This window comes from Hemiscyllium ocellatum, chromosome 14 (assembly GCF_020745735.1).
Source record: "Hemiscyllium ocellatum isolate sHemOce1 chromosome 14, sHemOce1.pat.X.cur, whole genome shotgun sequence".
Taxonomy (NCBI): domain Eukaryota; kingdom Metazoa; phylum Chordata; class Chondrichthyes; order Orectolobiformes; family Hemiscylliidae; genus Hemiscyllium; species Hemiscyllium ocellatum.
In genome coordinates this window covers 65886668-65914501 of record NC_083414.1, presented here as the reverse complement: position 1 = coordinate 65914501, position 27834 = coordinate 65886668, and the positions used below count along the sequence as shown (strand labels likewise).

The window sequence follows — 27834 nt, the reverse complement described above, 5'->3', positions numbered from 1 at the left end:
AACAAACTAAGCACTAGAAATGTGGAGGACAAGTTTCTGGAGTACAGTCATTTCTTCTGTAGCACAATAGTCACGTTCCCAAGTGACCCTGCACTATATAAGAAACGTGCAATACAAACAACACTTAAAGTATTGGGGATGCAATCGTGCTACAGCCAATGTATGTTTTAAAAGTTTGTGCTACAGAATCACCGTCCCCTATTCGTCGATCACATTACAGCGAATTTGTGTGGACGAAACGCACGTTATTGCAGAATGACCTGTGTGTCAGGGATGGTTTCACAGAACAATATGCTGACAAGCCAACTAAAGGACAGGCTACTTTAGATTTTGTACTCTGTAATAAAAATGCCTGAATTAACAATTCCATTCTAAAAGAACGTTTCAGGATGAGTGACCACAATATGGTAGAATTTTACATTATATCTGAAAATGAGTTGTGCAATCTGAAGCAAGGATGTTACATTTGAATCAGGGAAATTATAAAGGCAAGAGAGACCAATTTGGTTGAGGTGGTTGGGAAAATATGTTAAAAGGCATAACTTTACATAAGCAATGGAGAGTCTTTAAGTAACTTCTGCATGGCTTATAGCAATAATACATTGGTTTCAAAATGCAAACGCTGGAAAAAGCTCATGAAAGAAGTTAAAGATTGTATAAGATTAAAAGGAAAAGCTTATAATGTTACCTGAAATAATAGTAAATCTGATGATTGAGAGCTTTTAGAACACAGTAGGGGACCAAGAAGCAGATGAGAAAAAGGAAAATAGAATAATAAAGCAATCGAGCAAAACTTTTTTTAAAATGGAGTGTAAAAGCTTCTCGATGTATAAAAAAGAAATGTTTGGCTGAGACCAGAAGGGTCTATTTCAAGCAGAGTCAAGAGACTTTATAACGGGGAATAGAGAAATGGCAGAGAAGCCAAGTAACTACTTTGTGTCTGTTTTCAATGAAGAAAATACAAAAAAACTCTCAGAATTGGAGATTCAAGTGACTAGGGAGTATGAGGAGTTGAAGGAAATTTGTATTATTGAGAATTAATGGGGTTGCAAGTTGATAAATCCTCAGTATCTGAGGGTTTACATCCCAGCAAGTTGAAGGAGGTGGCTGCAGATAGTTGGTGTGTTGGTCATTCTCTTCCAAAATTCTGTAAGTCCTGGAACAATTCGTGCAGATGTGAATGTCTCCCCAATATTTATGAAAGAAACAACAGAGAACTATATAGATGCTGCCAGAACTGCTGAGTTTCTCCAGCAATTTCTGTTTTTTTTAAGAATTCTCGGATGTTGGTATCTGGTTTGTGAGGATATAAGACTTCAATTTTTTAAATATATTTTCTTATGAATATTTATTGCAGGAATTAGTTTTAATGGAATGTGTCATAGAATATTAAAAATCATTATAACACGACTTTTCTATTTTTGAATATATTCATATTTAAATCCGCGTTAACAATTCTTTTAGGTATTCAAGCAAATCATGTTTAACGAAAACTAGTCGCGATCCAGTATAATTTCGTTAGAGTAACCTTGTCTCAACATTCAAAGGAAGTTGGTGGTAAACTTGACACTTTGATATCTGAAGATGGCTGGCCTATGTCTCTCTGTCAGTACGCGTGTGTGTGTTGCCTTTCAAGGGCTTAGATTTGTGTCTCAGGCAATTCTCTTCAATTGTTTGTTAAATCCCTGCAAAACCTTTATTTTAAATAAGGCTCATCATTGTGTTTAAAACTCTTACTCTATGAATGAGTGGGCTTCACTGTTCTTTTTTTAACCTTACAGGTATTTGCCAGCACGCAAGGTCCCTAAAAATCCTGTGCGTTTCTGGAGTGTTTTCTCATTAGTTCTTCTGTTTATCGTACATCTTATTTTCATTAAATAGGCACCTTAATTTCTTCATTGAACTGTTCACTTCCTTTATACTGCCAGGACAGGCTCCAATGAGCAGGAACCTGACGAAACGGGAGAATTGAAGGTGGAGAGTGTGAGGTGGAGGGCTCAGCTGGGGAAGACAGTATCAATTATAGTTCAAAAAACACATGGAAAGGAAGAGAGTAGAGGAACAGTCAGGAGTACTGCTTCAGGGATTCAGGTAAAGGGAAACTAAAACAGGTAAAATAATTAAACCGGAAGAGAAATAAGAACTGCATGAATAAAACAAAGTGAAAAGTGTGTCCCACATAAACATTCTTTATAGGAACAAACTAAAAGAATTGCAGGCCTAAATTCAGGTGGGATGTTGATTGTCAGTACTGAGACAATGTGTGGAATTGGAACAGATTAAATCTGGTTATATAGACTATGGGATAGGGAAATGGTAGAGGGTGGATTAACTCTTAATGATGAAGGAGGAATTGTTTAAATGGTAAAAGAAAAAATGATTAGTAATAATGGCATGTAGACTCTTGGTATAATAAAGAAGTAAGATTTAAGACGGGGGTGGGGTTGGACATGGATGTGCTGTGAAGAGCTATGAAGTGTACGATTTTATTACTGCAAGGATTTTTAAAAAATGTAGTAAAAGCTGTGAGGTTTTATTACTTGAACACTTTAAATTTCATATAAATTGGGATGAGCTGACTGGCTTATTTCAAAATGGTAGTGAGTAATCATGTAATGTGCCCTATAATCAACAGGGACATGGCCACATTAGATTTAATAATGAGCCAGATTTAGTTAACAGCATCAGAACGTTTATCTCATAGTGATCATAATCTGATCAAGTTAATACCATTTGAAACGATGGAATATGAAACAGCTGCTGAAATGATCAGACAGATCCAGCAGGATTTGTACAGAATCAGATTAAAGTTTGAAGAGATGGTTAAGGTAGCGAACAGGAGAATATTTAATGGTGTTATTTATATAGGGTTCCAAAAAGCATTGATTAAAAACCCTCAAAGCACTATTGGGTAACATTGAAGTTAATGTAACTGAAAACAAATTGTTGGCCTGGTTTGAAAATGGCTGAATCACAGGACACATTGTAGGAATGATTGGTAGGATATTACTAGGAACTATTCACAATTTTTTATGAACATCTTAGACAATAGGATTGCTGATAATACAAAGTTAGACAACATTGTAAATAATGTAGATGGCGATATAAAGATGTGAAGATTGGTTGATGGATTAAGTAAATAGACAAAACAGTGTAGTGGATTTTAATGTTAGTAAATAGAAGGCAATTCTACTTTGGAGCTAAATAAAGCAGATTACTTTCTAACTGGTGAAAAAATTATAAACAGTGGAAGTCCAAGAAAATTTGTGAGGGACCAGGTAGAAGATACATTTCAGTCATACAAAGTCTTAGTTAGACTGTAGAGTCATCGAGTTATACAGCACAGAAACAGATCCTTCGGTCCAACTTGTCCATGCTGACCAGGTATCCCAAACTTAACTAGTTATATTTGCCTGCATTTAGCCCATATCCCTCTAAACCATTACTGTACATGAACTGTATCCAAATAGCTTTTAAATGTTGTACTTATACCTGCATCTATCACTTGCTCTAGCAGCTCCTTCCAAATATGCACCACCCTCTGTGTGGAAAGGTACCCCTCAGGTCCCTTTTAAATCTTACCCCTCTCACCTTAAATCTTGGCCCTCCAGCTTTGCACTGTCCTACATCCATGGCTTTTATTGATGCTGTTCCTCGGATGCTGCCTGACCTGATGTGCTTTTCCAGCACCACACTTTTCGACTCGGACTCCCCAGCATCTGCGGTCCTCACTTTCTCCACGTGGTGTGTCAATCTCTGTCTTGATCATGCTCAATAACTGAGCCTGAACATCCCTCTTGGGCAGAAAGCTTCATAGATTTACTACCGTCTGAGTGAAGAAGTTTCTCCTTATCTCAGTCGTAAGTGGCTTGCCTCATTCTGTACTCTGAAACTGTCCCAAAATTCTAGATTCTCTCCCCACCAGCCAGGGTGAACTCTGACACCCTTTTGAGTTTTATAAATTGGGACTTTGTACTTGGGATCCCGGAATTGATTTCGCTGAAACAAAGAATGCAAAGAAATTCAAAGGAAGCTTTTTAAATAGCAATCCCTTAATGAGGGAGAGCTAATTCCTTTGGGGAGTCTGAAGGAGACTTCAGTTTGAAATGATCACTAAGAAAACAAAGGATTTCAGAGAGCTTGGCCTGTACAGGATTGTTTGTGGAATACTTTGTCACAGACTAACGCAGAGCACTATAGAGAACACGGGGCTGTTGTATTAATCCAGGAAAGAGCCAGCACAGACAATGGGCTAAAATTGCTGAGGTCTGTTGTTCAAGTCCAGTCATTAAATCTGGTCACTGGATGTTTGGATAGGTTTGTATAGATCGTGCATGTCCTATGTAGTGACAGTTGCTGTCAAATGTAAGAAGACCAAGATGCTTCCCACTCACCTTCCAGCAGCCCCACCTGTCACTCACATCATGCAACAATGAGAGAGTTAGGGCAAAACTGAACAACAGTCATCTATGTGTGCATCCTTTAAAGTAATGTAGTGTTACGATTTGGAATTGTTAAGATCAATGTGGCTATATGTCTCCTCTTGCGAATACAATGACACTCATGGCTGCCTTTGATAAGGTTTACATTATACTACAATATTTACAATGTAATCAGGGTTCTTTATCCATTGGTCACCAGCCTCCTCCTGTCCCATTAATATCTCTGTGTTTTTGCAACAGTCACTTTTCTCTGCCGCCTTCTATGTAGCCATGTTTTGCCTGTTTTGTTTTCCTCTGTCTGCCCCTGCCTTTGCTTCCCCAGTTTCCTGGACTGACAGAGTTCCAGCCTCCCCAATGATAAATGGTTTCCCAACATCAAAGTTGCCCTTTCTTTCCAGGCACCCTGCATCATCCATCAATCAAACTGCTCTGGACATAAAGCTCTTCAGGCCTCAGCTTACCCTAATCTTTCTTGAGCACTTACTCTCCATACTATCATCCAAATGTACTTCAAAACTCAACATTCTTAGTTCTTCAGCACTTGCATTGGTGAAATTAAATGAACATCTTCCACACACTTTGTGACTTCAATTAGCAACTAATCTATCTCTGTTCCCAAACTCCTATGCATGGCTATTCCTTCAACCTTCATCTTATACAGACCACAGTGCCTCCAAGGTTACACTCCCATAAAGAATTTTGCCTGTTTTAAAAGGGACCTAAGGGGTAACTTTTTCACACAGAGGGTGGTGCATGTATGGAATGAGCTGCCAGATGAAGTGGTAGAGGTGAGTGCAGTTACAACATTTAAAAGACATTGGACAGGTACATGAATAGGAAAGGTTTAGAGGGAATATGCACCAAGCAAAGGCAAATGGGAATAGTTCAGTTTAGGAAATCTGGTCAGCATGGACAAGTTGGAACGCAGGGCCTGTTTCCATGCTGTATGACTCTATTATACAGCCCCCTGTCCAGTTCTACACTAGTGAATTCAAACACCTCAATCCCAACACACACCAGGAATTCACATTCACTAATCCCACTTTAAGCTGGAAATCTACAAACTCTGGGACTTGAACCTGACCCTCTTTGGCTCAAAGGTAGGAACATTACCGCTATGACTAAATAGCCCTCTAGGATCCTAACATATACTGGGAATTCACACAGCCTGATTCTGGGATACACTAGAAATTCACACACTGATCCCAGGATATACTGGTGTGAAATTCCAATCCCTCCATGCAACAGGACCCTCCTGGTTTGTGAATTTTTGGAAATTTGAGTTGATGTCTTTTAATATATTGTTTTCAGTGAGGATGTGCTGCAATTGTGAAATGCGTTGATTTTGAGTTAAATGCCCTATATACTCAGATGAATGTAAGTGATTCCCTGACATTTCAAAGACTTGGTCGTTCTCTCTTCACCAGTGGTGTTAACAAGATAATAACTCATCACTTATCTCTGTTCCATCTATGAGTGAGAGAGAGCTCTGAGTGTGACTACATCACAGTAGGTGTAATGACATGCCACACAAATGTAGGTTCTTGTTTCTCCCAGGTTTATGCTAACTGGAGCATGGAAAAGTGGAGGCTGGTTGATAACTTTAAACTTGACAGTATCAAAGAAAGCGAGAGAGCCAGGAGGTTCAGTATGTAGTCACCCTGCCTCCTTGTCAAATGACAACTTGAATCCTCTTCATTAACATGGTTTATTCAAAATGCATAAGACTTGATGGAAAAATTGTGCTAAAATGAAGCAAACTGTTGAAACCATCCAAACGGAAATATACAGAGAAGAGACAGGATGCTCACAGGCTAGAGGTTATTGACTTTCACCATGTCATAGTTTTATTCCGTACCATTGGACCTGTAAGGACAGAATGTGGCAGTTACATGAGGATGATTAAAGAATTTGGAATTGTCACATTATTAGCAGTGAAGAAGCCTCCCTCCTAATCATTGATCAGATTTTCTCTCGTTATGGTTGTATTTAAGAGACAATAGTCCACCCTCTGACCTTAATACCAGCTGTAAGCAATAACAAGCGAATATTGTGCAACACATTTGCAGCTGTGATCTCCAGCATCTGCAGACCTCATTTTTTACTCGAAGATTTTAACCTACTGCGAATCCTCTTACAAGGATGCCTTCCTTGAAGAAGCTCTCTTCCTCCCTCTACAAGGATTTCAGTGAGTCCCTCCCTCACTGCACCCCCCAGGTCATCTCCTCTGCACAGAAGCTCTTCAGACCTCCTTCCACCTATCCCACCTCCATCGCCCCTCCCCCTAGTCCCTCCTCCCTACCTTTTATCTCAGCCGGCTTGGCTCTCTCTCTCTTATTCCTGATGAAGGGCTTATGCTCGAAACGTCGAATTCTCTATTCCTGAGATGCTGCCTAACCTGCTGTGCTTTGACCAGCAACACATTTGCAGCTGTGATCTCCAGCATCTGCAGACCTCATTTTTTACTCGAAGATTTTAACCTACTGCGAATCCTCTTACAAGGATGCCTTCCTTGAAGAAGCTCTCTTCCTCCCTCTACAAGGATTTCAGTGAGTCCCTCCCTCACTGCACCCCCCAGGTCATCTCCTCTGCACAGAAGCTCTTCAGACCTCCTTCCACCTATCCCACCTCCATCGCCCCTCCCCCTAGTCCCTCCTCCCTACCTTTTATCTCAGCCGGCTTGGCTCTCTCTCTCTTATTCCTGATGAAGGGCTTATGCTCGAAACGTCGAATTCTCTATTCCTGAGATGCTGCCTAACCTGCTGTGCTTTGACCAGCAACACATTTGCAGCTGTGATCTCCAGCATCTGCAGACCTCATTTTTTACTCACACCCCAATGGTCAGGCACAAGGGGGCGCCCTAGTGCAGTTCATGAACCATCCAACTGGGAGGAACTCAGACCAGTTCAACAGCCAGGCTGAGACCAGCAGGTTAAGGTTGGGATCTTCCTGGCGTATATGACGTGGCCATAATGCCCACTGTGGCTGGGATGCCATTTGTACTGTTACCTATTGTTAAGATTGCAAATACTTACAAAGATTGCCACAGGTGTCACCCTCTATCCAATATCTAAAGCTGCTTAGCTTCATCTCTTCATATGGGTTTGCAAATTGACGAGGAATCCTAGGCTTAGTGGCTGGATAGGCACCTACCCATTTGGCAGGAAGGAAAATATGGCTCATTAGTATCTCTGTACAACCTGAAGTGTATACAAACATTGAAAACCATTTGTAACTGAGGCATACCTGGCTTCATCTCACTGAACTCATCCTTCAGATAGTCAGTAATCCTAGACATCGCGACACTGCTCAAACAGCCATTGCAACGGAAGCGGGCCATCGATTCTTTAAAATAGGGCAGTGCGTCTAAACAGCGGTGAGACACAAAGACCTGGGTTATTCAGAGGTGACAGATCATGCACAAAGCCTGTAATCCATGCTCCCAGGTTCCATTCCGTTATCTACAGCCCAGCGTATTAAAGGGAAGGTGGCCATGGAAATGGTGGATACATTGGTTGTCATTTTCCAAACTTCAGTAGTTTCAGGAACAGTTCCTGGCAGGTTAGAGGGTGGCAAATGTAACCAGACGGTTTAAATAAAAACAGAGAAGGAGCAGACTGGGAATTATGGACTGCTTAGCTTAACATCAGTAATAGGGAAACGCTAGAGTCTATTATAAAGGATGCAACAATCGGACGTTTACAAAATAACAGAGGGATTACTCAAAGACAACATAGATTAATGAAAAGAAAGTTGTGTTTGACAAACCTACAGTGTTTAAGGATGTAACAAGGGGAATAGGTAAAGGAGAACCGATAGATGTGGTTTAGATTAGATTACTTACAGTGTGGAAACAGGCCCTTCGGCCCAACAAGTCCACACCGACCCGCCGAAGCGCAACCCACCCATTCCCCTACATTTACCCCTTCACCTAACACTACGGGCAATTTAGCATGGCCAATTCACCTGACCTGCACATTTTTGGACTGTGGGAGGAAACCCACGCAGACACAGGGAGAATGTGCAAACTCCACACAGTCAGTCGCCTGACACGGGAATTGAACCTGGGTCTCTGGCACTGTGAGGCAGCAGTGCTAACCACTGGGCCGTGTATGTGAATTTTCAGCAAGCTTTCAATAAAGTCCCACGTAAGAGCTTAGTGAGCAAAATCAAAGCATGTGGTGTTGGAGTAATATGCTGGCACTCAGTACAACTTGGTTAGCAGATAGGAAACACGTGTAACAACAGGAAAAAAATGGGATGCTTCAAAGGGGATGGGAGTGATTAGTGGTTCATCACAGGGATCGGTGCTTGTGCCTCAGCTATTTGTAATATAGATATCAACAATCTGGATAAAGGAATCAAATTTAATATATATCCAAGCTTGCTGCTCATACAATAAATGTGGGAGTGTGGTAGATGCAGTATAGCATAGATAAGTATGAAGTTGTTCCCTTCAGTAGGAAAAACTGAACTGCAGAGTATTACTTAAATACTAACAGATTGAAAAATATTGACGTACAAAGGAATTTGGGTGTCCTTGTACACCAGTCATCGAAAGCAATAGTGCAGGCACAGCAAGCAGTAGAAAGGTAAATGTAAGTTGGTGTTTCATTGCAAGAGGCTTTGGGTACAAGAGCAAGCAAGTAGAGACCCTTTGTGAGACCACACATGGAGGACTGCATTTGGTCTCCTCACCTACTTGCCATAGAGGGAATGCAGCAAATATTCACCAGGCTGATTCCCAGGGTGCTCCACTTGTGGTATGAGCAGAGACTGGGTCAAGTGGGCCTATATTCCCTGGTGTTTAGAAGAATGTCATTGAGATCTATAGCACAGGAAAAGGTCCTTCAACCCATCAAGTCTGCGTCGGTCAGAAACCGACCACCTAGATGTTCCAGACCCATTTTTTCAGGATTTGGCCCATAACCTGTATGGCTTGGCAAGTGCACAACAAAACGTTAAATGTTATGGGTGTTTCTGCTACTACCACCCTTACAGGCAGGGAGGTCCAGATTCCCACCACCCTCTGAATTAAAAAAAGAATGTTTCCTCAAATCCTCTCTAAACCTTCAATTAACGAGCCCTGGCCACTGATTCCTTCATCAAAGGGAAAAGTTCCTTCCTGTCTACTCTATCTGTGCCCCTCATAGTTTTATACATCTCAATGATGTCCCCTCTCAATCTCCTCTGCTCTAAGAAAATCTGTCCAATTTCTCTTCAGAACTGAAACTCTCCAACTCAGCAACATCCTGGTAAACCTGCACCCTCTCCAATGCTGTCACATCCTCCTCTAACTCCAGAATTGCACACAAGCCTCTACCTTTGACCTGGACAGCACTTTTTACAGTTCCACCATAGCCTGTTCTTTAATTTCGTGCCTCAGCTATTAAAAGCAAGTGTGCCATACATTTTCTTAACCATTTTATCCAGCTGTCCCATTACCCTAAGAGACTGGTATATATGCACAAGGTCCTTCTGACCGAGAATGAGAGGAGACCTCATTGAAACCTATAAAATTCTGACACACCTGGACAGACCGATTAAAGATCTGATGTTTCCACTGGCAGGGAGAGTGTCCAGAACAAGGAGTCGTGGTGTCAGGATATAAGGGTAGGACAATTTGGACTGAGATTAGAAGACATTTCTTCGTTCAGAGGGTGATGAATCATTGGAATTCTCTCCCACTGAAGGCTGTGGAGGTCAGGTCACAGAGTATATTTCAAAAGGAATGGTTGGACTTCTAGATGCTGAAAGTGTTAAGGGGGGTATAGGGTGAGTATCGAAATATGGCGTTGCAAGGATCAACCATGATCACGATGAATGGCAGACTGGGCTTGATGGACCGAATGGCCTGCTGCTGCTATTTTTTATGTTTCTACTTCAAGTCAAAACTTAACTCAATTTCGGTAAGTGGTTTGATGTACCGGAAGCTAATTCCACAGCATATATTACAGCTAAATATACTACTACTACAGCTGCACCTCTCACTGACTGTGATCACCAGGTAAATCCAACTGACAGTACTCACTAACGTCTATTCACAGAATGTAATTAGCAACTCCAGTCCTACTGTCTGTAATCACCAACGAAAATGTCACTGACTATAATCACTAATCTCTATCTCAGACTGTAACAACTGACTTTGGTCCCACCAACACTAATTACTGACACCAGTCCCATCATGGGTGACATGATGGTTATCACTGCTGCCTCACAGCGCCAGAGACCTGGGTTCAATTCCCGCCTCAGGCAACTGTCTGTGTGGAGTTTGCACGTTCTCCATGTGTCTGTGTGGGTTTCCTCCGGGTGCTCCAGTTTCCTACCACAGTCCAGAAATGTGCAGGTTAGGTGAATTGGCCACGCTAAATTGCCCGTAGTGTTAGGTGAAGGGGTAAATGTAGGGGAATGGGTCTGGATGGGTTGCTCTTCGGAGGGTCGGTGTGGACTTGTTGGGCTGAAGGGCCTGTTTCCACACTGTAAGTAATCTAAGTAAATCTAATCACGAGTAATTATCAACTCCAAACCCACAGACTGTAGTTGTAAACCTAGTCCCATTGAATATAATCACTGACTTTAAATCCAGCTGCCTTCAATCTTGCAAATTAATCCCTGACTCCAAATCCACCGACTATAAACACTCACTCCAAACATCCTGCCTGTAATCACTGACTCCAAACCCCCGACTGTAATCACTGACTCCAAATCCACCGACTGTAAACACTCACTCCAAACACCCTGCCTGTAATCACTGACTCCAAACCCCCTGCCTGTAATCACTGACTCCAAACCCACCGACTGTAATCACTGACTCTAAACCCACCAACTGTAATCACTGATTCCAAACCCACCGACTGTAAACACTCACTCCAAACCCCCTGCCTGTAATCACTGACTTCAATTCCACCGACTGTAATCACTGACTCCAAACATCCCGCCTGTAATCACTGACTCCAAACACCCCGCCTGTAATCACTGACTCCAAACCCACCGACTGTAATCCCTGACTCCAAACACCCCGACTGTAATCACTGACTCCAAACCCACCGACTGTAATCCCTGACTCCAAACCCCCCAACTGTAATCCCTGACTCCAAACCCCCGACTGTAATCACTGACTCCAAACACCCCGCCTGTAATCACTGACTCCAAACCCACCGACTATAATCCCTGACTCCAAACACCCCGACTGTAATCACTGACTCCAAACCCACCGACTGTAATCCCTGACTCCAAACACCCCGACTGTAATCCCTGACTCCAAACACCCTGACTGTAATCACTGACTCCAAACACCCTGACTGTAATCACTGACTCCAAACCCCTCGACTGTAATCACTGACTCCAAACCCCTCGACTGTAATAACTGACTCCAAACCCCTCGTCTGTAACCACTGACTCCAAACACCCCAACTGTAATCCCTGACTCCAAACTCACCGTCTGTAATCACTGACTCCAAACACCCAGCCTGTAATCCCTGACTCTAAACACTCCGAATGTAACCACTGACTCCAAACACCCTGACTGTAATCACTGACTCCAAATTCACCAACTGTAAATATTAACTCCAAACTCACTGTGATCATTCACTCCATACAATTTATATGAATATCTGAATCCACTAATTTGCCAGGACCTTAGCTCCAGCCACTCTGTTCAGTCAGCACTAATTATCGATAACTGATGTTGTAAATATACAAGTCACTAATGTTCCCCATGTCTGTTAGTTACACACTTGATTCCGATCCACTTACTGTCAGGCACACTCATGCTCAATCCAGGTGCCTGTAAAAGCAGAAAATTTTAATCATTCTTCAATACATTGTATGTTAGAATAAAGAAAAGACCTTTGTGGCCAACTAATATATTACCTGCCGGACTATCCTACCCTCTCACCATGACCCATGGCATGGTGGCTCATTGGTTAGCACTGCCACCTCTCAGCGTCAAAGACTTGGATTCAATTCCACACTTGGGTGACTGTCTGTGTGGAGTTTGCGCATTCTCCCTGTGTCTGCGTGGGTTTCCTTTCACAGTACAAAGATGTGCAGGTTATGTGCATTAATGTAGGGAATCGGGGATAGGGTGGGTCTGGATGGGATGCTTTTCGGAGGGCCAGTGTGGGCCCGATGGGCTGAATGGCCTGCTTCCACACTGTAGGGATTCTATGATATCTATGACCCCTAGTTCCTTACAGTACAAGATCATTTGGACTCCAGTTGAAGATGTTCATGATCTTACCATTGCTCTTCTGTTGCCCCATATCCTGTGACACTCTGGTCAAAAGGTGACAAATGCCTTCTCTTTAATGTCCCATTATGTGTGGGATATCTCATACAGAACTCAAACAGGACAGGAGCTATGATGGCTACCTGTTCATAGAAATAATCAAGTTTCCATCTTGGGAAGCCAAATGCTGAACAGAAATCCTTGCATTTGTATAGCATCTTTCACAATTTCATGTATAATACTTGCAAAGTCTCGTCACTGTTATAATGCAGAATATTTGGCAGCCATCCTGCGCACAGGAAACTTCCAGAAAGAGCAAAGTGATAAAGGACAGATCACTTGCCCTAGTGATATTGATTGGGGTGGGGGGAGTCCATATTACCCAGGACCATAGAGATTAATGTGCTGCTATTCTTCAAATAGTGCTGTGGGATCTATGAGAGAGCGGAGAGGGTAATGTCGTATCAGAAATTCAATAGGTCTGACAGTGCAGTACTTGCATTTCCCACAGCCCCCAATGCCCCAGGGAGTAGCTCATAGTATTTTGATTCACAAGTAGGATGGCTACAAGGATCAGAAATAAGGATAAAGATCTGAGCAGGAATATACAGGCAATTGGGAAGTACTCCATCCCATATTAACCAGCAACCCGTTTCAATTTCAGTAAAGCCAGACAAATTAGCAAGGTGAAGGGGCAAGTCCCAAATGAAATCAAAAGGTACAAGTAGGTCAAGGGAGCAAAGGTTAAAAGGTAACAAAAGAAAACTTTAACACTTATATCTGAAAAGTGGACATAAAGGTTATCATTCATTGGATGGGCAGCCAGGTGAAACAGCAATGTCTGCAATTAATGATGGAACAATTGTGAATTGGTATAATTTAATTTGCCCCAGGGCCTTACTCTTTTGATAATGGTGTGTTGTGGAGGTGTTGGAATGGAGTGGACAAAGTCAAAAGTTTTAGGATGTTGACCTTGTGAGCAGTATTCCAAAACCCTGTCAGGATATAGAGACTGTAAGTTTCGTCTGTTTTTTTTCTCTCTCTCAAAAGGCAAGCACAGAGTAATTACCTCAGCTCAAACTTCTGATGGAATGATTGCAAATTATTTTAGGCCTGGACTATGCATATTTGCGGCTTGGAAGAGGAAGAATCCAAGCAGAGGACACCGCAGGCTGTACAAAATCCTGTACCCATCGATATCTCATGTTTTAGTTCGATTGGATCTTTAGGTTACATTGCTGTAGCAAAAGGAGATCCCGAGGTAAGCAAGGGTTACCTCATGAACAGAGGTCGAGCTACACAGACTGCCATTAATGCAATGACCGACCCAGCACCCCATATATAAAAATATATATATATAGAGAGAGAGAGAGAGAGAGATCATACCTGGCATTTCAACATGGCCCAGTGGTTGGTTATTGGATGAGGATAAATCGCGGGGTCATTTTTATCCCATATGGTAATGCTGAGAGTGAATGAGAAGAGGACACCAGTATTAGCAGGAGTACTGTAGCAGCTGAGAAAGTAGAAACTGTGAAGGAGATGGTAAACACTTGCCACTTGCGTGGACCACGATTCCTTCTCTTCTGCATGGGTGTTTCCAGCTCAGGACCGGGTACACGCGGGTCAGTCCCACTCAGGACCGGGTACACGCGGGTCAGTCCCACTCAGGGCCAGGTACACGCGGGTCAGTCCCACTCAGGACCGGGTACACGCGGGTCAGTCCCACTCAGGGCCAGGTACACGCGCGTCAGTCCCACTCAGGACCGGGTATACACAGGTCAGTCCCACTCAGGACCAGGTAGACAAGGGTCAGTCCCACTCAGGACTGGGTATACACGGGTCAGTCCCACTCAGGACCGGGTACACAAAGGTCACTCCCACTCAGGACCAGGTACACACGGGTCAGTCCCACTCAGGACCGGGTATACACAGGTCAGTCCCACTCAGGACCAGGTACACACGGGTCAGTCCCACTCAGGACCGGGTACACACGGGTGAGTTTAAGGGACAGCTCAGCAACCAGGAATCAGACGATAGTGACGCGGGGGTGACAATGGACAACGTTGTCACTCAGTATCCGGCTCAGTGCTGGACTCCCATAAAGTGGTCAGTGAGACGCTCCCTAAATGCAGGGGAGGTGGGGTCAGTGAGAGACCGTCCCTCACGTAGGAAGTGGAGTCAGTGTTTTTACCTTGTTGATTTTAACCCTACTGCGAATCCTCTTGCAAGGATGCCTGCCTTGAAGAAGTTTTCCTCCTCTCTCTCCACGCTTCAGGCTCACTGCCTTTATTCCTGATGAAGGGCTTTTGCCCGAAACGTTGATTTTCCTGCTCCGCGGATGCTGCCTGAACTACTGTGCTCTTCCAGCACCACTGATCCAGAATCTGGTTTCCAGCATCTGCAGTCATTGTATTTACCTCTGTGTGAAACCATGCCGGAGTCCTGAGGAAGGGTTATACCAGAGACTTCTGCACCCCCCAATGCTACCAGGCTTGCTGCGACCTTCCAGCGTGCTACCTGTTGACTCAGAAACCAGTCAGTGGCAGAAACTTGTTAAATCAGAGTGTGATTAGTGTGAGACCGTTCTCAATCCAGCAAATGATGAGAGACACCCCTGAACCCAGAAACTGGTCTGTGTGAGACTTATCCTGATCCAGAGCCCTGGCAGTATGAGACACACCCTAATCAGAAACCACATCCACGTGAGAGACACCTAAGAACATTAAGTCCCTGTCTAACCCAGAGACTGGTCAATGCCAGACTCTTCCTCGTATCAAGACTGTCAGATACTCATCCTCCATAACCCACTGACTGGGTCAATGTGGGACCCTCCCAAACTAATAGCATGGTAGGACCCTCCCGAACCCAGAGAATGGTCATGACGATACCCTCCTGAGCTCAGACACTGGTCAATGAAAGAATTACAGCAGGTTCTGCATTAGTTTTCATTTATTTTAACTATCACAAAACTCTAACACAATCCAGTTCTATCACTGCATTGCAGTACTCAGAGCTAGTTGGAAGAATCACACAATACTAAGAGTGGAACAAATATTTAATAACTATCTTCAGATATTACATACAAAAGATATACAAGGATTCACTGTACAGAAGTCAGTTATCTAAAGATAAAAAATGATGCAGTGTTCTGCCAGATATTCATGGCAGTTTTTTAAAAAATTCACTTATGGGATGTGGGTGTCACAGGCTTCATGTTCTGAAGACTGTCGTTCCTTGTCGGTTTAGCTCAACAAGAAACAAGAATAGGGTGGTGTCAGTCAGAATGTTTGTGCTGACTTCAGTATCACAGATCAGTGATGGTATTTAGAGTTGAACACCTCACACATACTATCGAAGCTCACAGATGAAGATTTCAGAGTTAAGATTACTTACAGAGTTGAAACTCTTATTGCAAAAAATTCTGGGCAGGCGAGGAATAACTAATAGCTGTTGAAGAGGATGGAAAACAAACCTTATAGAACCACAAGACAAAAGTGTTGTTCCAGGATGAATGCTGGGTCCACATTTGGGCTCAGGACCTGAATCTGGAATTAAATTGAAAAATTGGTAAGCACCACCAAGTCAGTGGAGCTAAACAGAAAAAGACTGCAATAAAATAAAGGGAGATAACCAGAGGCATGCAGAATGAACTGAATTCAGCAAATGAACCTTCATGAGGTGGTACATTCTGGTTAGAATAAGGGGCCACATACTTATTAAAAAATTAATGAGATGAACAAAGGGATCTGGGGTACAAATGCTGTACACATGTAGTAATGCAGGACAGATCAATAGCTGTTAAAAGAAAATAAGGCACTCATGTTCATTTCTAAAAGGATACCATTGAAAAGATGCTATGTTAAGCCTGTACTGAACATTTGTTGGATCTATCTTGGTTTTGCTGAATCTTAATGGAAACCAGAACTACAGCCACAGTCATCAATAAATCCAGAGATTTGTCAGACTGCTCTACTAGTTAGCTATCCATATGAAACAGCAGCAAGGCCCATATAACTGTAAGCCTAAATGGTATTAAATAGTCTCCTGCACCAATAGTAAGCGCGAGCCATCAAATTACCTAATTTTCCAGCTGATGCACCTCATTCCATCTGCACATCCAGCATGTAGTTATCTAGTGTTCCCACAGTTTACTGGGAAATTTCTAAGAAGCCACACGAATGGAAGACTGAGTCTGAGGCCATGATGTTCATACAGACAAGTAACACACCAGGTACTGTTGAACAGGGCAACACGATGCCAAAGCAGTTTGCTTTGTATTCACTAAGTCAAAATCATAACAACACTGAATCCCAAAATCAATTTAAACTCCTGAAAAGTAGCATGCTGAGTGCTTAGCTAGGGAACTGATTGGTCAAGGTAACACTCATCAGCACTCTGTTTCTAGTGCAAGTAGAAACTTTTGTTCCCTTTGAAATGGTGGATTTTTGCATCTGCCCTGATACGTACAAGACAGCGAAGCTTGACAGCATCCTCTTCTGTCAGCAATACTCAAGCTTCGTACAAAAACACCTGCTGTATTCTCTTACAGAACTATCAGGGAGATAAACGTACCATGCAAAACAATAATTGCTTCTGTGATCTGGTAAAATCTGAAATAAAAACATAGTACTAGAGAAGCTCAACAAGTCTGGCAGATTCTGTAAAAAGAAAAACAGTGTTAACATGGAGTCTGGTATGACTTTTCTGAAAGACTATACTGAACTCTAAATATTAATTTGTTTCTCTTTCCACAGATGGCGTTGAATTCTACATGTTCTGTGTTTGTTTGAAAATGGAAGAGGAAGATGACAAGTTGAAAATTTATTGTACAATAAAGGTCTAAGCATTTAGACAATCAGAAAAAAAAGTCTTGTTTACACTTTACATCACAACTACACTAGGTATACATCACATTTTTAAAAAACTGATCTGGTCCATTCTACTGTATATAGACTGGGATATTTGCAGCTTGATTATACATAATATACAAGTCTTCATTTGAGGTGGGGAGGATTAGTTAGGGGAGGAGAAGAGAGGAGAAAGAAAAGGTAGAGGAGGTTCAAGGTGACTCCCTGTCAGCTAAGGTCTCCTCTCTTTCAGCAAGTTGCTTTTGAATTCGCTTAAGATCTTTCAGGATCTGTGGCTGATCTTCCAGTTCATCGTAAAGTGATCCAACAATCTCCAGGTTTCTGTAATCCTCTCGCTTCACAAGGCTCCGCACTACTTGCAGACACCTCTCCTTTAGTGTATAAACTGGACAAAGGAAAAAAAAACACATCAACCAAACTGTGATACAATGTAGTAACCCAATTTACGCATCGACAAAACGTTCAAGAAAAACCTTGTACAGTTTCAATTCTTCTCAACTGGGCATTGTAATATGGAATCAAAATCTGTTCATACAATTCCTATGGAAAGAGGCCATTCAACCCATCAAGTCTGCACTGACCCTCCGAATAGCATTCCAGCTAAACCCAGCCCCCTACCATATCCCCGTAACTCTGTATTTACCATAACCAATCCATATAACCTGCACACCTTTGGACTGTGGGAAGAAACCAGAGCACCCGGAGGAAACCCATGCAGATGCGGGGAGAAGGTGCATACTCCACACAGTCACCCGAGGCTGGATTCGAACCCAGATCCTTGGCGCTGAAACTGCAGTGCTAACTATTCAAAACCACCGTGGTGCTCTTTATATTACCAAAATTAATCATTTTCATCATACAAGCCTATAAGAGGGAGCCATGCAAGGAGAAGGGAGCCGCTATCTGACTGAGAGGTACACTGGTAATGTTACCCTCACCATATCATCCCCACACGCCTTTTTGCATTAAATACTAATAAGGCACCCAAAACGAGATTGGCTAAATCAGTGCAAACTCGACACGGGAAGTGACATTTACAACTGGAGAAGGCTGTAGTGAGCTTTCATTGCCATGACGATTATTTTTGGCAGTCAGTTACCTGGTATTGTGATCTTAACCATAATGTAGCACGGTTGTCCAATTTCATTAACTTGTCCAGCGGGTGGTACAAAGACTTCATGCCCGTTGACCAGGAGCCGGTCATCAGAAACAGCATCGCGGAACATCCAAGGGTGGCCTGAGGGTTAACAAATATAAAAGTCAGCCAAGAATGAAAACACCTTGGCAGCACAGTGGTCAGCACTGTAGCCTCACAGCGCGATGGACTCAGGTTTGATTCCAGCCTTGGGTGACTGTCTGTGGAGACTGCATGCTCTTCCTTGTGTATGTTTCCTCCTGGTGCTTCAGCTTTCTCCCACAGTCCAAAGAGGTGCAGGTTAGGTGGATTGGCCATGCTAAATTGCCCCGTCATGTCCACAGACGTGCAGGATAGGTGGATTAGCTCCCACCCTCACTGCACCTCTCCCACCCCATCCCCGGCACCACCCCCAACCCAGGCTCCACCCACACCCATATATAACCCCTCCACGGGCTCCACACCCCCCCACATACAATCTCCTCCCAGGCTCCACACACAGCCCCACATCCCTCCAACCTCCCCAACATACAACCCCCTCCCCAGGCTCCACCCACACTCCCCGACACATACCCCCTCCTGGGCTCGACCCACACCCCACCAAACCCTGAAACCCCCCCAGGTTCCACCCCCACCCCACCCCCAACCCCTTCCCTAGGCTCCACCCTGACCCCACACCACACCCAACTGCCTCACCAGGCCCCACCCAACACAGGCTCCACTCCCACCCCATCCCCAACCCCCTCCCCTCCCCAGGCTCCACCCCCCACACAACCCAGGCTCCAGCCCCACCCCATCCCCAGGCTCCAACTCCAACCCCCTCCCCCGGCTTCACCCCTACCCCCACCCCACCCTCAAGCCCCTTCCCAAGCTCCACCCCTACCCACACCCCACCCACAACCCCCTCCCCAGGCTCTCCCCGCCCCCAAACCCCTCCCCAGGCTCCACCCCTACCCCCACCCGCAACCCCCTCCCCAGGCTCCCCCCACCCGCAACCCCCTTCCCAGCTCTACCCCTACCCCCTCCCCAGGCTCTACCCCCACCCACTCCAACCCCAACCCTAATCACCCCACCCCAGGCTCCACCCCCAACCCACACCACACTGCCCCCAAACCCTTCCAATAGCTCCACCATCAACCCACCCCTTCCCCACCCCACCCAACCTCAACCCACACCCCACACCCCCTCCCCAGGCCCACCCCCCCAACCACCTCTCCAGGCTCCACCCCTAACCCCCTCCACCAGCTTCACCCCTACCCCCACCCCTCCCCAAACCCCTTCCCAGGCCCCACCACCCAGGCTCCACCCCCATCCTAACCCCCTCCCCAAGCTGCACCCCCACCCCAAACTCCTCCCCAGGTTCCAGCCCTACCCCACCCACCTAACCCACCCCCCACGCTCCATCCACACACCACCCCAGGCTCCACCCCACCCCAACCCACTTCCCAGACTCCACCCCCACCCCAACACCCTCACCAGGCTCCACCGCCACCCCTACCCCACCCCCAACCCACTCCCCAGGCCCCTCCCCCAACACCCCTGCCCAGGCTCCACCCCCACCCCCACCCCAACCCCCTTCCCAAGCTCCACCCCCACCCCCACCCCACCTCGAAACCCCTTCCCAGGCTCCACCCCCACCCCAAACCCATTCCCTGGCTCCAACCCCACCCCAAACCCCTTCCTAGGCTCCACCACCGCCCCCCACCACATCCCCACACCCAGGCTCTACCCCCACCCTAACCCCCTCCCCAGGCTCCACCCCACCCCAACCCCCTTCCCAGACTCTACCCCCACCCCAACTCCATCCCCTTCCCTCCCCAGGCTCCACTTACACCCACCCCACCCCATCCCACTCCCCAGTCGCCACCCCCAACCGACTCCTCAGGCTCCAACCCCACCCACAATCCCCCTGCCCAGGCTCCACCCTCACTCCCAACACCACCACCTCCCCAGGCTCCAACCCAACCCCCTCCCCAGGCTCCAACCCAACCCCCTCCCCAGGCTCCAACCCAACCCCCTCCCCAGGCTCCACCTCCAACTCCCTCCCCAGGCTCCACCCACACCCCCGACACAACCCCCTCCCCAGGCTCCACTCCCAACCCCCTCCTCAGGCTTCACCCCTAACCCCTCCCCCACCCCTACCCCAACCCCCTCCCCAGGCTCCACCCACACCCCACTCCAACCACATCCCCAGGCTCCATCCATACTCCCACACATATCCCCCACCCCATACACATACCCCCTCCCAGTCTCCACCCCTAACCAACCCCACACCCCTCCCCACGCTCCAACCCCACCCACCTCCGAGGCTCCACCCCCACCCCACCCCCTCCAATCCCATCCCCAGGCTCCATCCCCACCCCCTCCATCCCCGTCCCCAGGCTCCACCATACCCCCCTCCAACCCCCTCTCCAGGCTCTACCCCAACCCCCTCCAACCCCCTCCCCAGGCTCTACCCCAACCCCCTCCAACCCCCTCCCCAGGCTCTACCCCAACCCCCTCCAACCCCAACCCCAGGCTCTACCCCAACCCCCTCCAACCCCAACCCCAGGCTCTACCCCAACACCCTCCAACCCCAACCCCAGGCTCTACCCCAACCCCCTCCAACCCCAACCCCAGGCTCTACCCCAACCCCCTCCAACCCCAACCCCAATCACCCCACCCCAGGCTCCACCCACAACCCACCCCACACTGCCCCAAACCCTTCCAAGGGCTCCACTACCAACCCACCCCACCCAACCTCAAATCCCACCCCCCAACCACCTCTCCAGGCTCCACCCCTAACCCCCTCCACCGGCTTCACCCCTACCACCACCCGCAACCCCCTCCCCAGGCCCCACCCCCATCCGACCCCCTACCCAGGCTCCACCCCCACCCCCACCCTAACCCCCTCCCCAAGCTGCACCCCCACCCCAAACTCCTCCCCAGGTTCCAGCCCCACCCCACCCACCTAACCCACTCCCCACGCTCCACGCTCCATCCACACTCCACCCCACCCCAACCCACTTCCCAGACTCCACCCCCACCCCAACACCCTCCTCAGGCTCTGACACCACCCCAACCGCATCCCTAGGCTCCACCTCCATCCCCTCCCCAGGCTCCACCCCCACCCCAACCCCCACCCCCTCCCCAAGCTCCACCCCCACCCCAACCCCCTCCCCAGGTTCCACTCCCACCCTAATGCCCTCCCACACTCACCACCCCAGGCTCCACCCTACCCCAACCCCCTTCCCAGACTCTACCCCCACCCCAAACCCTTCCTCAGGCTCCACCCCAACCCCCTCCCCAGGCTCCACCCCCACCCAACCCCAAACCCTTCCTCAGGCTCCACTTCCAACCCCCTCCCCAGGCTCCACCCCCACTCCAACCCCCTCCCCAGGCTCCAACCCCACTCCAACCCCCTCCCCAGGCTCCACCCCCAACCCCAACCCCCTCCCCAGGCTCTACCCCCAACCCCCTCCCCAGGCTCCACCCCCACCCCCAACCCCCTCCCCAGGCTCCACCCCCACCCCCAACCCCCTCCCCAGGCTCCACCCCCAACCCCAACCCCCTCCCCAGGCTCCAACCCCAACCCCCTTCCCAGGCTCCAACCCCAACCCCCTTCCCAGGCTCCACCCCCAACCCCAACCCCCTCCCCCTCCCCAGGCTCCACCCCCAACCCCCTTCCCAGGCTCTACCCCCACCCCAACCCCCTCCCCAGGCTCCAACCCCAACCCCCTCCCCAGGCTCCACCCCCAACCCCCTTCCCAGGCTCTACCCCCAACCCCAACTCCCTCCCCCTCCCCAGGCTCCACCCCCACCCCAACCCCCTCCCCAGGCTCCACCCCCACCCCAACCCCCTCCCCAGGCTCCACCCCCACCCTCCATCCCAGGCTCCACTCCCACCCTCCATCCCAGGCTCCACTCCCAACCCCCTCCCGAGGCTCCACCCACACTCCCTCCAACCACATCCCCAGGCTCCATCCATACTCCCACACATACCCCCCACCCCATACACATACCCCCTCCCAGTCTCCACCCCTAACCAACCCCACACCCCTCCACACGCTCCAACCCCACACCCCTCCACACGCTCCAACCCCACCCTCCATCCCAGGCTCCACTCCCACCCTCCATCCCAGGCTCCACTCCCACCCTCCATCCCAGGCTCCACTCCCACCCTCCATCCCAGGCTCCACTCCCAACCCCCTCCCGAGGCTCCACCCACACCCCCTCCAACCACATCCCCAGGCTCCATCCATACTCCCACACATACCCCCCACCCCATACACATACCCCCTCCCAGTCTCCACCCCTAACCAACCCCACACCCCTCCACACGCTCCAACCCCACACCCCTCCACACGCTCCAACCCCACCCATCTCCGAGGCTCCAACCCCACCCCACCCCTCCAATCCCATCCCCAGGCTCCATCCCCGTCTCCACCCCCCCAACCCCGTGCCCAGGCTCCACCCCCACCCCACCCCCCTCCAACACTCCCCACCTCCCTCCACAGGCTCTACCCCCAACCCACCCTACCCACACCCCCCTCCCCAGGCTCCACTCCCAACCCACCCCACCCCACCCAACCTCAACCCCCACCCCCTCCCCAGGCACCACCCCCACATGCTGCCCCTCCTCAGACCCCACCTCAGGCTCCACCTCCCAACCCTGTCCCCAGGCTCCACCCACTCCCCACAGCCCTCCCCAGGCTCTGCCCCCAACACACCCCACCCTGCCCCCCAACCCCCTCCCCAGGCTCCAGCCCTGTCCCCAGGCTCCACCCACACCCCACCACAGGCTCCCCCCACACCCCATACCCCTCCCCAGGCTCCACCTCCCAACCATGTCCCCAGGCTCCACCCACACCCCACAGCCCTCCCCAGGCTCCACCCCCAACCCACCCCACCCCACCCCACCCTGCCCCCAAACCCACCCCTCCCCCACCTCACCCTGCCCCCAAACCCACCCCTCCCCCACCTCCCACACCCCTCTACAGGCTCCACCCCCAATCCCCCCAAACCCCTCAAACCCCTCCCATGGCTCCACCCCCAACCCACCCCACCCTGCCCCCCAAAACCCCAGGCTCCACCCCCAATCCATCCCTCCCCCACCCCCAGACCCCTCCCAAGGCTCCACCCCCAACGCACCCCACCCTGCCCCCCAACCCCCTCCCCAGGCCCAGGCACCACCCACAGGCCTCCCTCCCCTCACCGAAGTAGGTTGTCATCCTGCGGCCGCTCTGTGCCGCCATGGTGCTGTACGGGACGGGCTCTCCGCGGTAGTTGATCCAGACGGGCTTCACCCTGCGGCCGGTACAGTTACAGAAGGTCACATATGACGGCTCACAGCTGTTGTGTGAGCGGAGCGGGCCCAGAGGCTCAGCCTCCCCGGCCCTCCCGCTCACATCCTCCGGCATCGCAACGGCCCCTCGGTGCGTCCTGTCTCCCGCTCTCTGATTGGTCACCGATTCGGCCTCCCGGTCTCTGATTGGTCATCTATTCGGCCTCTCGATCTCTGATTGGTCACCGCTTCGGCCTCCCGCTCTCTGATTGGTTCCCGGCTCGGCCGTCGTCTCCCTGATTAGTCCCCGATTCGACCTCCCGCTCTTTGCTCTGTCCCCTGTTCGTCCTCCCACACTCTGATTTGTCCCGGGCTCGGCCTCCTGATCCCTGATTGGTCTGTGGCTCGTCTTCCCGAGCTCTGATTGGGCCCCAGTCTGCAATCCGCTCTCGGCTTTGGGCCCAGACCCGGCCTCCCGCTGCCTAAGTGGTTCCAGATGCAGTGTGCCGCATTCTGATTGGTCTTCGTTCCTGCCGCCCGCCTTCGGCATGGTCCCCGCCCATTCCATGACAACCCTCTATCTGATTGGGTGAGGCCACTGTCAATTAGCTGTTCCCCGCTTCAGTTGACATGGAGCTGACTCTAAATGATGATTGGTTGTTACCCATGCCAATCATACTAGAATGGTCTAATTGGTTGAAATTGAAGAAGTCCTGCCTCCACTGTGTACCAGGGCATCACAAAGCTCAATACAGAGCCCAATGGGTCATAGCATTGAGTGTGGGTTTGATGGCAGTAGGACTGGTTTGTATAATGTGCCACATAGGTTGAGTATTAACTTATAAACTGTCTACGAGATATCCACACCTGGTTATGTTAACACCTTATTTGGGTACATCTGTTGAAGTGGCAGGGAAAGGCAATGAGGAGTTAGGGGGTTGTGATGGATGGATGGATGGCAGTTGCAGGAAGGGACATAAACCGGAGATACAGTCAAGTAGATAGTGAGGAATGAGATCAGTCTGAGGCTGGTACAGTTGGGAAGAGGTGCGGGTCAACAGCCCAGGCAGGAACAGAGTTGGACTGATGACTTAAACTAGGTAAAAACAATGACTGCAGTTCCTGTAAACCAGAGTTTAGATCAGAGTGGTGCTGGAAAAGCACAGCAGTTCAGGCAGCATCCGAGGAGCAGGAAAATCGACGTTTTGGGCAAAAGATGAAGGGCTTCTGCCCGAAACTTCGATTTTCCTGCTTCTCGGATGCTTCCTGAACTGCTGTGCCTTTCCAGCACCACTCTAATCTAAACACTGATGAATTAAACTGTATTTATTTCAGTGCAAAAGGCCCTAACAGGTAAGCCAGATGAACTCAGTGCACAGTTGGGAACGTGGGACTGTGATATCATTGCATTTACAGAGACATGGCTCAGGGATGAACAGGACTGGCAGCTGAATGTTCCAGGGTATAGTTGCTAAAGGAGGGACAGAAAGTTGAGGGGAGGGCATTTTTGATTATGGATAACTTTACCACTGTAGTTAGGGAGAATATCTCTGAAAGTACATTCAGGGAAGTTATTTGGGTGGAACAGAGAAATAAGAAAGGGATGATCACCTTCTTGAGATTATACTATAGACTCCCACCAATAGTTAGCAGGAAATTGAGACACAAATCTGTTATCTGTAAGAATAATAGGGGATTTTAACTTTCCAAACATAGACTGGGACTGCCATAGTGTTAAGAGTTTAGATGGAGAGGAACTTAAGAGTGTGCAAGAAAAATTTCTGATTCAGAATGTGGATATACCTACTCAAGAAGGTGCAAATTTTGACCTACTCTTGGGAAATAAGACTGTCAGTTGGAGAGCACTTTGGGATTAATTACTCAGGTTGTGTTAACCAGTTAACTATATTAATATTTGGAAGAGGAATTATTATCTTCCAAGAGATAGTAACTAGGTTTGTGCTACACAACTGTGGACTGTAGCACTGACTAGCTTAGAATTAAAAACAAAACTTGCAGGGCTTACTATCAACTGGAACTCCTTGGATTGCTAAACCTTTGATAATTAAATCCTAGCTCAACTATCTCACATCTTTTAATGCACTGACCAATAAAGGCAAGCATACAAAAACATTTTTAAAATTTATCTTCCCCAACACTACCACCTATCAGCAGTAGTGCTTATTTTTCCCCAGTGTCGAGGTTTTGTGTGTGCAGGTGTCAGACACAGTGAAAAACAACAAATGTGTAAATCTTTACTTATATTCCACAACCAGGAAGAAAGGAAACATCTGAGTGGCCAGTGACAAGCAGTGCCCTTCTCAAAGGGCAATGCTGAGTGATCAAAGGGAGGGCAGGGATTAAATCAAAATACCAAAAGCATTCTCACTACCTTGTCTTTCTGTGAAGTCCATCAGGACCTGGGCCTGGGCCTGGGGATTTGTCAGTGCACAACTCTAATAATTTACTTTGCATGACTCACTGGTGATTACAATTTTCTCAAGTTCCTCCCTCTATTACATTTTCTGATTCAGCCATTTCTGAGATGTTACTTGTGTCCTTCATAGTGAATTGAAAACATACAGAGTTGGAGAAATTAAGCTAGTCTGACAGTATCTATGGAGAAAGAAACTGAATGTTTCAGTCTGATATGACTGTTCTTCAGATTGATTAATAATAAACTATAGGCTGAATCTTACATTTTTCCGCTGAGTGTGGAGGGCTTTTTGCCAAGGGGCCCAGCAAGATTTCTTCTTGTATCTTACCAAACTTATTAACTATTTACACCATCCCTCGGAATCCCTATGATCTTATTCTATTCCCATCATGTGCTCTCTTTATACAACAATTTACTAATAAGAGGATATCCATTGAAAGACCAGCATCCATAGGGCCTGTGCCATATTTAAAACTCTGCAATGCTCACAGATGAGCATCAGAAGCAGCCCTGCTCATTGATAAACATTCAGCCACAAGATGCCAGATTCTGATCCTTGTATTTACTGTAAGCCAGGGTTTTAAAGCAGCTTAACTCGACATTCTTGGCAAGTTATCATATACAAAGTGCTTTTCTTTTGCCCCTCCCTGTATTTGGCTTGTTCTCCAGAGAGGTCTTTTTGGAGTTTTGGGACATTGGTCTAAGCCAGCCCTGGATGTGACTGCAGTCCTCCGAGGGCTGGGACAAACATCTCAACCTCAGCTGCAGTTGGTGTCCTCTCTGCTTTCACAATCTCTAACATATCAAGCTGCGAAAGCTTACTCTCTCCCAGTCAAGCTTTCCAGGGCGATGGAATAACCTTGGACACACCAGCTTCAGAATATCAATTCTTATCACTGAGGCGGTTATATATTACATGGCACAAATGAAGAAGTTGAAACACAACCTAAGGCCAGTTCATGTGATTGTTGGTTGTTGTGCATTGTCCCTGTCTTGACCTCTTTTACATATAAATACGAGTCACAAATAACAATCTGTATTATTGTAACTTTCTCTAATCCTTTTTGACCTGTCCAAAGCCTTTATCACGGTTTTACACAGCAAACTCCTCCAGTACCTCTACACCGTCATCCAGCTGGGTAAGACTGCTCTCACCTGGTTCCATTCTTATCCCATCATGGTGGCCAGAAAATCTCTTCCAAAGGCTGATTTTCCCATTCCAGCTTCATTACCTCTGCTGTCCCATAAGGATCTATCCTTGGGCCACTCCTGGTTCTCGCCTTAGCATTCAAAGGCATGGTGTCAATTTTCACAAATACACAGATCCAGCCCTAATTCACCATCACCTGTCCTGATTCCTTACTTGTCAGGCTGTGTATCCTACACCCAGTACTGACGGGTGGAAATTTCATTCAATTAAATATTGAGACAACCGAAGCTTTTGTTTTTGGTTCCT

General features: G+C 47.7%; 1 protein-coding gene and 2 long non-coding RNA genes across 3 annotated transcripts; all 3 read right to left on the bottom strand.

Annotated features, from left to right (window-relative positions):
- Positions 1 to 6189: 6189 nt before the first annotated feature.
- Positions 6190 to 7734, bottom strand: LOC132822169 (uncharacterized). Its single transcript, XR_009645407.1, has 3 exons — positions 7689 to 7734; positions 7478 to 7591; positions 6190 to 6308 (listed from the first exon to the last, which is right to left on the bottom strand). It is a non-coding gene; the product is annotated as an uncharacterized LOC132822169 (long non-coding RNA).
- A 15-nt stretch (positions 7735 to 7749) lies between these two features.
- On the bottom strand, positions 7750 to 15147 carry LOC132822168 (uncharacterized). The gene is made up of 4 exons (XR_009645406.1): positions 14867 to 15147; positions 14059 to 14137; positions 12198 to 12228; positions 7750 to 7808 (listed from the first exon to the last, which is right to left on the bottom strand). It is a non-coding gene; the product is annotated as an uncharacterized LOC132822168 (long non-coding RNA).
- A 565-nt stretch (positions 15148 to 15712) lies between these two features.
- vhl (von Hippel-Lindau tumor suppressor) lies at positions 15713 to 24226 on the bottom strand. Its single transcript, XM_060835240.1, has 3 exons — positions 23873 to 24226; positions 18643 to 18780; positions 15713 to 17928 (listed from the first exon to the last, which is right to left on the bottom strand). The coding sequence occupies exons 1-3, from the start codon at positions 24075 to 24077 to the stop codon at positions 17735 to 17737; spliced, it is 537 nt and encodes a 178-aa protein (XP_060691223.1). The 5' UTR covers positions 24078 to 24226; the 3' UTR covers positions 15713 to 17734.
- Between the last annotated feature and the right edge of the window lie 3608 nt (positions 24227 to 27834).

Bases quoted from the DNA above. Each gene is read 5' to 3' on its own strand.
- vhl (XM_060835240.1), bottom strand. From the start codon at position 24,077: ATGCCGGAGGATGTGAGCGGGAGGGCCGGGGAGGCTGAGCCTCTGGGC. The intron at 18,781-23,872 runs GTGAGGGGAGGG...GTTAACCCTCAG, and splicing joins CAGGATGACAACCTACTTCG to GCCACCCTTGGATGTTCCGC. The intron at 17,929-18,642 runs GTAACTGACTGC...TCCTTTGTCCAG, and splicing joins GGTTAAGATCACAATACCAG to TTTATACACTAAAGGAGAGG.